The 14,163-nt window shown below is 36.4% G+C and overlaps 2 protein-coding genes across 8 annotated transcripts in view; both read left to right on the top strand.

The window, feature by feature from the left end:
• Positions 1 to 3,097: 3,097 nt before the first annotated feature.
• On the top strand, positions 3,098 to 9,394 carry myoz1a (myozenin 1a). Its single transcript, XM_073873204.1, has 6 exons — positions 3,098 to 3,297; positions 4,621 to 4,716; positions 7,251 to 7,439; positions 7,652 to 7,916; positions 8,094 to 8,274; positions 8,399 to 9,394. The coding sequence occupies exons 2-6, from the start codon at positions 4,630 to 4,632 to the stop codon at positions 8,631 to 8,633; spliced, it is 957 nt and encodes a 318-aa protein (XP_073729305.1). The 5' UTR covers positions 3,098 to 3,297; positions 4,621 to 4,629; the 3' UTR covers positions 8,634 to 9,394.
• A 705-nt stretch (positions 9,395 to 10,099) lies between these two features.
• The window catches only part of usp54a (ubiquitin specific peptidase 54a), a 53,277-nt gene continuing 49,213 nt past the window's right edge, over positions 10,100 to 14,163 (top strand). For 4 of the 7 annotated variants that reach the window (XM_055169737.2, XM_055169742.2, XM_055169743.2 and 1 more), the window contains exon 1: positions 10,100 to 10,250. The gene's annotated coding sequence lies outside the window, so the exon portion shown is untranslated. Of the gene's footprint in view, positions 10,251 to 10,287; positions 10,429 to 10,449; positions 10,962 to 14,163 lie in introns of those variants that run through there. The other 3 variants (XM_055169739.2, XM_055169741.2, XM_055169740.2) reach the window with 2 other exon arrangements.

The raw sequence follows: 14,163 nt of genomic DNA on the forward strand, positions 1-14,163 counted from the left end.
TGAAACTCTAATGGAAAAATATGCGTTGGTCTGTTTCTTGTGAATCAAGAGACCTAAGCATTTTTCCGTTAAGGATCTGTTTTGTTTTCTGTATAAACTCATTGCTGTTTACCATCCGAGATATTAAGATCTAATAAGTGATCTTTGTTTCGTATGGGTCGCCTCCCTCAGGCACATCAGAAATGATATCTCTCCTGGCAGCGCTAGAAGTGAACAGGTGCATGAGTGTCAGGACCTATTTGTGGGAGCAAAGTAAACAAGGATTATTGAAGACTGGATTATTGAAATGTGCTCTGGCTGGGTATGTGGTGTTCATAACCCACTAGCAATATATTAAACAGATAATATAAAATATGTTTAATTCATTTTTTAGAGACTTACAGAGTGGTCAAATCAGCAAGTGCTATGTGAGAGGTATGATGCTTGAGAGAGTCCTGAAGGCAGACATGCAGGATACCTGAGTGCTGAAACAGATCTGTCACATGACAACAGATGTGAAAGTACACAGCTTGCACTGTCTAAGGTTATCAGAAGGTTAATTAGCCAAATGGAATTGGTGAGGATGCTTTCTGCCACTTCTTTACATGAAGGCAGTAAAACTGATGATTTCTGGGATGGATTGTTGTTCGTGAATGTGTTCCCAAAGCCCTCGGAAATATATGGGAAGTCTTAACAAAAGAATTTTGGGGCTTTGTAATGGATGGGATTGGGAACAATGGATGGGGAGTTTAAGAAAAATAACTGTATATTTTATATACAGATACAAATAATGATGATTGTAGTAATGACAGGTGAAAATAAAATATAAAAAATACTTTTTAAGCTTTAGTTTAATAGTTGAATAAGAAGTTATCATAAGCAGAGTATGATTTTCAAATCCTTAGCCATAGTTTTATTTGTCTTTTCTGTCGGTTTTATTTAAAGCTTTACATTGTTCAATGCTCCTATTTTAGCTGTTGTACAAATCATTAGATCAATTTGTCAGTTTTGCTTTAAAATGTCTGTAAATGATGATTTTGTTCTGTGCAATACTTGTAATGTAAGTAGTTAACCCTTAGGATGTAAATCTAATACTGAATTGGCAAGTTTGAATAAAGTGTCCCTGTTATTTCACAAAATGTTTCCGTCTCATATCTTTACATGATCCCCTCACATCAAGCAACAAGATACGAGCGAAACATCTCACATATGCTTCATCCATAATGTTGCCTTTATGAAATCTCAATAAGGCAGTTTCTGCTGTGATGTAATTGTGACTTAATCCAAACGAATAAGATTAATTAATTTTCATCATACACTGTAAAAAATAAGATACACTGTAAAAATAATCCTTAGAAATTACAGTGTTATTGCAGCTGGTTTGTCGGTAATCGTAGATTTAAATTTATGTTATTTACTGGCAACATTTTGTTCAAAAGTAAATGAACATTAAACATTTACAAGTCTTTGTCTTTACAGAGTAAAACTAAAAAACAGCATCAAGCAAAACATTCTGGGAAACAAAATCTGAAGCAAAAAACGAAAAAAGGTTCCCTTTGCATGAGGCTGTTATTGTATAGTTTTATTCTGTAAAGATAAAGGCTTGTTAATATTTCAAATTTATTTAACTTTGAACAAACTCTTGCCAGTAAACATAAATTTAAATCTACGGTAAGTTACCGGCAACCCAGCTGCAATAACAATGTAATTTCTACGGATTTTTTTTACAGTGTATAATTATTCTGATGGTTGCCAGTAACTTACTGTAGAAGATAAAGGATGAACATTTTCCATGTTCATTTAACTTTAAACAAACTGTTACCAGTAAATAACATAAATGTAAAATCTACAGTAAGTTACTGGCAACCAGCTGCCAGTAATTTATACAGAAATTGTTTACAGTGTGTGTATTTTACTATTGCTCATAAATGTTTGCATTTATCAGGGTCAGCATGACCCTTTTAGGAAGAAAAAAAAATGTTTTGTGTAATCGAGATGACAAGTCACCACATGGTGGCGCCTTTGTCTCAAATTTCAAAGTAGCCTAATTTTCCAAGTAATTTATTGGAATATGAAATTAATATATGCAATTACAAAGCACAACATGCAGAATCCCTGATTATTAATAATTTCCACAATCACAAATTCTGTTTAAATATTTACCATTTATTTCAACAGATGCCATTGTTCTTCTTTTCTTACAGACTTACAATTTTATACTAAAAGAGACCAAGAAATAATAATGCTGTTGTATATCATCATAAATATGAATTCAGTGGCAAATCTCTGTAAAAACTTGTTAGTTGTGAAGTAAGGTATTGCACATTTGGATTAGTACAGCTGAAGCTGGCACCATTCTCTCACATATGCTTGCCTCCTATATTTAGGGCTGATAATGTTCAGGCACTTTTTATGGCTGCTTCAAGCTTTCCCCTTTAACACATGCGATTAGATTACATTTATATGCGGATCCTTCCTGAATTGTCAAACATGGAGATTATCATGCTCACAATGTAGCCTAAATAATGCAAAGAAAGTGATATACTGGGCATTGTCTCAGTGTCTAGACAAAACACTTCCTGACTGGAAGAGACAAAAATATGTAAGTAAGGTTATATTTTGTTGTATTAAAATCTATTGCTGTAAATTGTGACCAATTATAAAGTATTATTTTCCAAATTAAACTGAAATGATTAATGTTAACATGTCAAATGATGTGAACATGTGATAATTATTTAATATAAGTTTCTCATTGACACCAAAACTATTTAAAACCGAATCATATTGGTGTAAGATTGACAGTCCAACAATGTTACCCTGGTTCTTAATGCTTAAGTCATTATCATGAAAAAAAAAACCTTTTAGAGGGAAAAGAAGCAAATGGATCCTCTTGCAAATGGAGGTAAATAATAAAAGAACAAAAAGTCCAAATCTATTACGACCACAAACCTCAGAGCCTATTTGATATAACCATGTACCAACTCCCACTCTCTCTTGCTTTCTCTCTCTTTCTCTCTATATTTAGCCAATGATGCATCTGCAAGAAAGATATTAGTCTCTTGATTTTCCTATCAGCAAAGTGCTGTGCAGACCAAATGCCCCCCACCCCTCTTGCTCCCCCTTAGTACCACGGCTCTCCCTCCCCCTACCAAGATTTGTCATCCAAGTCTTGACTCGATTTTGCACTCCCTGGGTTCTTGGTCCAGCCACAGGTCAAAGGTACCCTGGAACTGGTAAACTTTTGATGTAGATTACCCACAAGCCTTTGCCTTTTTACTGTACTTTTGAGACCACTTCCCTTAAGGAGTCTAGAGACCGGTAAGTCAATTATGGGATGTTTTTTTTTTTATAAATAATTGCACATAATGTTTAACTAACAGCTGCATGACGGAAAGGAAAACAGGATCAGCATGACACCCACAAAACGGTGACGGTGTGTGCAGTGTTTGATAATAATTATAATTTGCATTGATTTGAAGTAAGGAAATTTGATTGCATGCCGGTTTGCTCCATGTTTTTACTGCCAGAAAGAGGGAATGTGCTGAATACTCCTCACTTGCAACCCCTCCCCGAGCCTTGCTGATGATTTTATATGGAGTGTCCTGCTGGGGGAACTTAAGCCTGGTAGACTATTTGACAGGGTGGGTTAGCGAACCCCCCTGCATCTCAGCACACATCCATCCGCAGTGTCGTTTCAGTTTGAGTAAGATTTCGGATTTCTCAGAGTAGTTATGTAACCACGTACATGTATTCATGACTGTATGTTTGTGACCAAACCCAAATATCAGATAATAAAACCGACACCACAACTTGTCACTTAAAGGTCTTGCTTCAAAACTGTGCTTAAAAATAGCTGTACTGTATTGAGTTACAGTCAAGTCAATGAAGTGTTTGCCATTAACAGAGCCTTAAAGCAGCAGATACTCTGCAGGAAAGCTATAAGACATTATAAAAATCTATAAAAATCTGCAAAATGGTGTAAACGGCCTAAACTGCAGCTTCGTAAGAACTCCATGTCCAAGGCTGTAAAAATGTAAAAAGTTTAGGAGAAAGCAAAAAAATTAGGTTAATTTGTTATTAATGTTTAACTTGAATGTTAGCAATACGACAACATAAACTGTAAGTTATATCTGTTCTGTTGAAATTCCAGAATTGTCTTGTTTGAAAGGCCTTATCTCAGCAATTTAGTCTGGATGTTGTGTCTGAAAATGCCACCCCAAACAAACCAAACTCTGGTGTGTATACGTGTCTCCTCAGACATCTGCTTGTCTTGGGAATTTGAGGAACGTGAGGTCATTGATGTCTACACTCGGCAGGTGTCTGTACGCCCCATGATACCTCGTGTCATTTTCACAGTTTGCTTTCACCACAAATTGAATAACAGTTCATCAATCTAATGAATTCCAGCTGCTAAAAAATTATAAACAAGAGTTTACATTTTTAAGTTACCGCTTTCTTATAAATTTTCTACAGTAGAGTATAATAATTGTATAGGTGCATCGGCACAGTGTTGTTGCATTTTGTACATATATTGTACAGGCAGGACATTTGTTTATGTCTATAAATCTTAAGTTTAGGTAAACATCATTCATGTAGTTCTTCATTAGTATCTGATCAATTCTTCTCATCATTGTTTTTTAGTCTGAAATCATGCCTCTATCAGGAACACCAGCTCCACCCAACAAGAGGAAAAAGGTCACCAAGATGATCACTGACTTGTCACACATAAACCAGAATGAGTAAGACTGCCACAGCTTTTTCCTTGACATTGAGGATACAGATGAATATAGTCATACAGTACACAGATTCATACCAGATTGTGATTTTGAGCTCTGAATTAAAAGAAACACACACACACACAAAACTATTTCTTAAAATATCTTTAGTAAAATATCTTCTGTCTGTGTTTAATGTTTTAATGATTGTGATCCTGGACCACAAAACCAGTCTTAACCCTCTGGGGTCTACAGGGTTTTTAGGGCCCTGGGGAAGTTTTGACATGCACTGACATTTGTGCTTTTTTCAGTTGCTTAAAAACATAATAATGGCAATTTGTAACACTTTTGTACATATAAACACTGTAACACTGCTTTATTTGTAGTAATAGCCAACAATACATTGTAGGGGTCAAAATGACAGATTTTTTAAATGCCAAAAAATGATTAGGATATTATCATGTGTCATAAAGATATTTAGCAAATTTTCGTAACTATCAATAATGTATTTATCATAAGTTATATTTGTTACTAAGGACTTCATTTGGACAATTTGGTGATTTTTAGTTTCCAGATTTTTAAATAGTTTTATATCGGCCAAATATTGTCCTATCCTTACAAACCAGACATCTATGGGAAGCTTATTTATTCAGATTAAATCTTAGTTTCAAAAATTGACTTATTGTGGTCCAGGGTCACAAATATATTTTAGCCAACTATATATTTTATACTGTTCATTGGTTTGATTCCAAGATAATAACTGCTGATAAAATATTATAGTAGCATGATTGCACTGGATTGGATTTACTGTAGCTCATGAACTAAAGATATCGCTGTAGATTAATTTCTAACTTATAACTTACTACTGTGCAAATTTGCAAGTTTTCCTTTTACAAAATTTTTTGACAAATGATGTTCAACCATCTATGTTACAGATAATACACAGATAGACATGATTTGTTAAACCATAAACAGATCTTTCCCCTTCTAAGCACTGTAATAGTGATGTGGTTTACTAACCATTATCCTGTAGCTCAGTCTGTTGAGCATTTGCATTAGCAACACAATAGGTTGTGGGTTTGATCCCAGGGAACCCACATACTGATAAAATGTATTCATGGGTTTCACGCACGTGACTTCTTAGTTGTGCCCCCATCTTTAAGAAATTTAAATAGCTGCTCTTAACAAAACGTAGTTGGGCCGACCCTACACCCACAATTAAAGGTGGGGTGCATGATCTCTGAAAGCCAATGTTGACATTTGAAATCACCTAAACAAACACGCCCCTACCCCAAAAAAATCTGGACCTTCATTTGATAGACCCGCCCCACACATACGCAACCCAGGCAAAGATGTCGGTTTGTAGACACGCCCCTTACTGCTGATTGGCTACAAGTGTGTTTTGGTAGTCGGCCCGACTCCCTTTTCCAAAGCGTTTTTCAAAAATCACGCACCCTGCCTTTAAACACAATATTTAAGATGCATAAGAACTGTGTATATTGTTTATTTATTAAATTACACAGAAATAATCTTGATAGCATGCTTTATATTTTTCCTTTTGCAACATAATAATCAGCATGCAATCATACAGTTGCAAGTTTATTTAATTTTTGTTCTAAAATATATTATTTTCTATAAAAACGTTGTCTGTATACTCACTTTGCAATATGGGCCAGTTTTACCTTACGTAGATTGACTAGGAACCTCAACCAAACAGGTTATTTGATATATTCGTATTTATTTAAAAACATATTTTATGGCTATATATATATAATTATTTTTTTACACCCTTAACAGTTTGGTTCACGTGGTAGAATTGAGTAACCTGAAGTCTTTCTGTTTTAATGCCCTGTTTTCCCAGACAGATCATTATCTCGCAGTCTAGGCTGAAGCCAGTATTTACAATAACAACGATTTTGAGCAAATGTCATGTCATTAGCAGATTAGTGGCAGATTTGCTGTTGAGCACTGGTTTGGGTTTGCTGTGCTTGAATGGGGTTCCAGCAGATCATTTATATTTAGATGAACTAGTTGCATTATTATAACCTGATGATCTGACTGCAATAATTCTAAAAGGATGTCTAAAAATAAGGGTACTTTGTTTAATCAGTCACGTCAGGACACATTAACTACATGTAATGAAAGGTAGATTATAGAATACTAACGCTACTGAAGCAACATAACATAATTCAGCCATATAACTAAGGTAGGCCTAACTAAATGTACCCAGCCCAGCTATATATCCTCTTGATAGCAGCAATTCATTTTTGTCGATGCTCAGGGATTTTGGGAATATTGTAAAACATTATTCCATTTCTTTGTGATTTGCTGCTTGTTGCAATTTGGTCCTAAAAAATGATGAATCATGAAATCAATGAATAGCCTGAATGCAGTAAGTCACTTTAAATAAAAGTTGAGCATTCCTGCCACTATTTGTATCATTTGAAAATAGCTTAACAGATATGCAGACATAGAAAAGTGCATGCTCATTGTTCACACTGTTTTTAAGGGACTTAGGACAGTGATTGACAGTTCATCAATTACTCATCATTTCCAGAGTATGATTTAGAGCCTCACGTGTCAGAGTTTGACCTGGGAAGAAAGATCGGGACACCCAAAGATATCATGCTGGAGGAACTGTCACTTTTGAACAACAAGGGATCAAAGATGTTCAAGATGAGGAAGCAGCGTGTGGAGAGGTTTATCTATGAAAATAACCCTGACATCTTCACTGGTGACACCATGGTAGGGAGCTTAATACAACTTTATACATCAAAATTTCCGTGTAGGTGTTTGCAGGTTATAGATTATCTTCAATTCTACAGTAATTCTTCTACAGTTTATGTAAATGTATTTCTTTTATTCTAATTCTTTATAATGGACCACCATTTTGGAAACTGTAATTTTATACTTCCACTATTTTTATACTTTCTTCAATTGCTGATTTCTGTGTGAAGGAAAACTTCCAGCGGTTTGTGCCCAGCCTGGGGGGCCAAATGATAAATGTTGGTGGCCGCCTGGTTAGTGGACAGATGGTTGGCCATGCTGGTGGAGCCGGCCAAGCACCAGTGCCTCCTCCTAAACCAGGGAGCCATGGAGCAAGGGGTGGGCTGCTAGCAGGTGGGCTTGCTGGTGGTGCAGGTGGTGCTGGTGGTGCAGGGGGTGCTGGAGGGGTGGCAGGAGCAGGAGGGATGGATGGTGTTTCAGGAGATGCCTCACTGAGTGAGTAGGAACCCAGATGGAGACCTTTATGCACTAGCCAACTCATCCACACTCGGGATGAAAACAGTGTTAACTAATTCATTAATCTCTCTACGTGGCAAGTTTATACAGTAATAATGTGGATGAACTTCTAAACACATGATTGATCACTTTCAATAAGTTTATATTTCTCTATAGACAATGGTCATTCTAAAGCTGCTTCAGAAAAGGCTAAGAAAAAAGCGGAGTATTTGAAGACATACATTTCACCATGGGAACGGGCTATGAAGGGAAACGAAGATCTTCTAGCCACAATGAAGCCTTATATGCCAGCACCCTGTACTTATAAGGAGCTGTGCAAATATAAGAGCTTCAACAGGTGCCTCATTGCAGTTCAAATTTTATTGAAAACCTTAAAGACAGATTGCAAAAAATATAACTTAACAGCTATATACTTATATCTTCTCTTTCATATGTTTCTCTTTTCATTACGTTTCTCTCAGGAGTGCTATTCCCTATGGAGGCTTTGATAAAGCTGCTCAGCTGATGACCTTCCAGATGCCAGACATTGAGGTGGCGACCGAGGAGCCTCAACCGGTAGTGGTGTACCAGCATGATATAAATGCACGTCCCTCCTTCAACCGCACACCCATTCCCTGGGCAGGTAGCGGTGAACCAGGCAACATTCACTTGGAGTTGGATGCTATACCATTTGAGACGGAGACTGATGACCTGTGAACGTGTCATCCTTTAAACAACCCTAAACAATGATTTATGCCTGTCCTTTTACTCTCATAACCAGACACGTACAAAAAACACATACAAATAGTTAAAATTTAACAGCCTGAGCATCAATGCTTGTATCTTGTATTTAAAATGTTTTTCCAAAGCAAAATTGTATAACCATCAGGTTACAAAATTTCTAATGTGAACGGCAAACATGTACGCTTTTAACTTAATGGAAATCTGCAGAAGAATGTGCATCAGAAAGCTTTTGCAAAGAAATATGTTTGTGTCGGGGAGTAAGTTTAGCTCAGTTGGAGACTGAAGTTTTGATTTGCTTGAAGTTTGATTGACTTTTTGATTTGCTTTTTATTTTCTCAGCATGTAGCACTTTTGAGGTGAACAAATGAGCATAACGTGCCTGCTTGGCACACACTGCCTTATTCTGTCACTTTTAAGTCAAATAGGTTTGACTGCAATCTGCATCCATGTAAATGAAATTATCAGACTTTACTATTCAATACAGGATTATATAAGTATTGAGTAATAACATGGATATTACTACTGTATGGATTTAGGTTGTGGAAAACCTTACACACTGTCATTGTTGTATTCAAATTAATTACATTTACATGTTGTTATATGCATAACATAGACACTGTAAAATAAGACACCTCAAACATTAATGCAAATACACAATTAGCCAATAAATAAAAAACATCCAAACTCCTGTGTTCAGCATTATGCTCACTCTTTAATAAATTATTGATATGGTATTTTTTTGTTTTGGTTTTTGTGATAATTAGAATTTACAGAAGCAGGTGGGTTACAATATTTTTTATTTAATTTTTATAAAAATATTTAACTATACAACCAACAACAGACAGATACAGTAGGTGCACGTGTTAATACAAATATTTTCCTACAGGTTAAAATACATACAAAAAAATAAAAAAATAAAAATGAATCCATCTGTACGACAGGGTCTACTGAGGGGTCCAGCTAGGACCAGCATGGGCTGGTGAGCTGGTCTCCTAGCTTGGTTTTGGCTGGTATTTCTGGTCTAGCAAGCTGGTCAAGTCACTGTTTTGGTCACTTTATAAGCTGGTCTAGCTGGAAGACCAGGAGACCCACCAGCTTGACCAGCTTTGCCGGGCTGGGAGGACCAGCTACTGCCACGTTAAACCAGCTAAAACCAGCTACCAGCTTATGCTGGTCTTTGCTGGATTTTTCAGTAGGGATGGACAAGCAAACGACTGTACTAAAATTTATTTTTCTATACATAAGCCTACTGTGCAAAGTACGTACAATTTATGTATGGCCAGATGACCAAGCTACTTGTAGAGCACACTATAAGTTAAATAGTATACTAGGGTTTGAACTTTGAATAATACGTTATTCGCATAATACCTTAAAAAGTTTACATAATATATAATATAACGAGCAAATAGCCTATCTATGACGATAGCCCCCGTCTCACTGTCGCACTCGGCACCTTGAGACGCCAAATATCGCGAGAGTTGGTTGCCTTGGCTGCAGCACACAGTGACGCTGAGGGATGTTTAAGGTTTAGCGGCAGAAATAACACATTTTATGCTGAAGACCAGCCAGGGGGAGGATGCATACAACAAGGTAAAGATATCACTACGTATCGGCTATTCTAAACGAGCAGTGTCGGTGCATTTTACAAACGGGGAGGCGTTTCGTTCAGTGAGTTGTGAAGTTAAGACGTAGCTACTCCTCTTCACAGGCATGTGCTGGGATCCTGGAGAAATGACGTTAGTAAACAAACAGGGATGCATCACTGCTAGTAAGGATGGGTTTACTCGTTTACGCCGCGCCGTTATTATTTTACTGTTGCAGGAGACAGCAAGTATTGTATGCGAAGGTTGTGTTGTTGCATGCATATTGTAAAGGAGGCTCGGCATCTCACATGCTGTAATGTGCTGACGAAGCTTTGCACGCGGATGGCTGTGGCGCATCTACAAGTTCGCCACGTTGTACAATAACCACATGGTTGAGCTTAGATCGGGTCGATGCATAAATACATCATACAGTATATAAATTGACCAGCTAAAAATGCATTGTATTATTTTACATGCTGGCGATGCAATGCAGGGAGCATGAAAAACCGATATGATGACCAATCAGAAAATGGGGTACTGTTTGCCTTGGAAGTGATTTTTGCTGGCCCCTTTCATTGCGTTTTAAATCATACAGGACGCGACCACATGTCACATCTCACCATTTTCAGTGACGTAGCTGTTTTCCATCTTTTCAATACAGTTGATTGTCCTCTAGCCGCCAATGTCATCGTCTGCTGGCGTTTCAGCGAATGCGCAGGTGAGGCAAAAAGACCGAGAGATGTGTATGGCTTCAGGTGAACTGATTTAAAGGGCTATATTAACGTGGTTAATTTCTGTTTATCTCCCTTTCTTTCTCTCTTTTAATGGGTCATTACTTTTTGTTTGAGTGTTTTATTGTCTGCAGCTATATCTGCTTTGAGATCTATGTACAGGGGAAATGACAAGATCATAAAATGTGAATAGCATTCAGGTGACTAAAATATTCCCAAAGTAGGCCTATTATGATTTTCTAGGTTATTGACTTGTCAAGGTAAACAAGGTTTTCTTGGGAAAGGAGTGATCAAAATATATATCCTTCAGTCTTCCGTGTATATTTCCTCGTTACCCCTCCTTTAGATATTTCTCTGTGAAAAGTAAATAAGAGCCCTGGCATGCATGCAAAAGAAGCCTACTAATTGTTATGGTAAAATTTAGAGATGAATAAATTAACATACTGATGGTCACTCCTTGAGGGCCTATGCTCCCATGTATTCATCAGCAGACAGAGCCTTCAGTCAGACTAATTGGTTGGGGTCTGTATAGAATTCCTGTATATATTTCACAACATGCTTTTAAAAGCTTACAAGAGTAATGGACAGGAAAGCCCTTGAGGGTAACTTTTATTAAACTTCTCAAGGTAGAGGAACATTTGAGCTTAGTGGGGGACATTCGTGTGCAAATCAAAACTTTGTCTTTATTTGATATTAGCCGAGATATTTTCTTTGTGGTGGCAGTTTTCTTTCTCAAGATGAATCTCAAAACAGTAATGCAATCGTTATTTGTGAAACAGCTGTATTGTATTTCTTTCTTTTTGTTTTTTAAGAAGCTTTGTGTTTTCTATTTTTGCCTGTACATTATTGGCTTCTCATTTATTGAAATGCATTATTTAGAGAGATGAATGAAAAGGAATAAGGAAAGTTAAAGCCATTTGTGTTTTGAAAGGTCTAGCTCTCCCACTACTTACCCGCACCTGTCTGTTTCTGATTAAATTTTGCTTACTGGAAGTGGCTTATAGGGAGCCAACAATGAGAAGTTAAGAAGCTAGATTTTTTAAAAGTTATGTATGATAATTTATCCACACGTTGAATGCTTTATTCTGATTGGTTGAGAAATGTTCCACGGGTATGCATTATTTTTCGACAAACGCACATCTAACCTGTCAATTGTCTTAAAATAACCTCCAGAGCAATGTCTTACTAATTTCTGTGGTATAAGTGAAATAATTGACTTTGGTCCTCTGAATTGTTTGAAAATATTGCACACCTGGTGTAACTGCTCTGCTGCGCGTCGTACTGCATTACCATTTTGGGTGTGCATTATTTTCAAATAATTCAATGGCACGATCGTCAATTATTCCTTACCCCTTGGTTTTATAGCTAATCTAAAGTATGAAATTCATATAGGCCTACAGTATAGGTTTCCTGCAGAAAATTTGTTAGTTAAGGTGATAGGGTTGGGCGGGTGGGCGTGGCAATCAAAGGGGTGTGGCGTACGCATCACGATGAAAATGAAAATATTTTTATTTAAAACACTCTATATAAAACTTAAAACTTAATTTTGAAGAAACTATGACAGAAATGAACACATACTGGATTATTAAAGAATTAAATGTTTTTAACAGATACCTCTAACGAAAATAGGTGCGTGATGAAGTGAAACTAAAGGGTTAATTAACACAAACTAAAGCAGATGTTGTAGAACGTCTGGCGAACGATGATATAGATAGCGCAAAATTGTAAAAACTGATTATTTCCCACTATTAATTACATTATCTTAAAGGAGTGTAACTACTGTAGCATGTAAATAATGCACATAAATAACGTGAGCAAGAGCGCTCAACAATTATTTTGAATCAACAGGCACGTTGATCACCAGCTAACTTACTTTAAATTTGCAAGAACTATAGACTAATACAATAACAGGCTTAAATAAACCCAAAACATAAGTCCACTTACTAGGGGTGTAACGATTAAGCGTCCAAATGCGCGTTTTCTCAATGAATGAATTGGAATGAATTATGGTGAAATCCAGGCACATCCGAACGCCAGGGGGTGAATGAATGCTATTCCAGGAAATGTCTACAGGAATATTTATATCACTGTTCTTCAAATTGTTTCAGGTATTTTCATGATGATAAAGAATATTTTAAATGATTTGGTTTAACGAGTGTTGCTTTTTTAAATGCACGTTATAAATGACTCCAACTCGTTATGATTTTAGATTGATAAGGACTTCCTACTGACCAAATGCCGTAGTACACGCACAAGCTGTGCATTAAACAAAGAATCACAGCCTTGCGATTCAGAATCGATTTCAGACATTTTTAATGGGACACACGGTTGAATTGTTACATCCCTACCACTTACTGTTCTTACGGACACGCGTTTTATCAACTGGCTATCCAGCAGACAGTTGACGGACCATTTCAGCCATGTGGCAAAGCGCAATGTTTTATCAACTGGCTACTAGTTATCCTCCAGACAGTGACAGACCACGTCTTTCTCTCATTTGGCCTTGGCCGTGTGGCGCGCGTGCCCACTCGCAGCTATTCTCCGAGATGCACTTGACGGCCTTTTGTACAGCATATATATATATATATATATATATATATATATATATATATATATATATATATATATATATATATATATATATATATATATATATATATATTAGGGCTGTCAATAGATTAAAAAAATTAATCTAGATTAATCGCATGATTTCATGAGTTAACTGCGATTAATCGCAAATTAATCGCACATTTTTATCCATTCTAAATTTACCCTAATTTAACACTTTTCAGGTTTTTAATATTCTAATCATATATACATATATAGATGCTTTATGCAAATGTATGTTAACAACAGCCTGTTTACATTTTAACAGAATCACCAGCCATTGTTTTGTATATGAATTTTCCTTTCAGAAGATTTTTCTTTCTCCATTTTTGTTTGCTGCTGCATCATTTGTGACCTGTGCTGGCAAGTTGAGTCGGAATTAGCAAATTTTAAAAAAATAGTTGTTCATATTTTGACATTCTCTATTAAAACATAGAACAATGCATGATTTGTTGAAATATAACAAAATATGACAGAACTACACGTGTTTGAAGTTGAAAGAGTCAAATTACCACAAACATTTCCACATCCATACATTATATTACCACATCAATACCTTAAAATCACTGGTAAAACTAATAG

The sequence above is a fragment of the Misgurnus anguillicaudatus genome, chromosome 11 (genome assembly GCF_027580225.2).
Source record: "Misgurnus anguillicaudatus chromosome 11, ASM2758022v2, whole genome shotgun sequence".
NCBI classification, from domain to species: domain Eukaryota; kingdom Metazoa; phylum Chordata; class Actinopteri; order Cypriniformes; family Cobitidae; genus Misgurnus; species Misgurnus anguillicaudatus.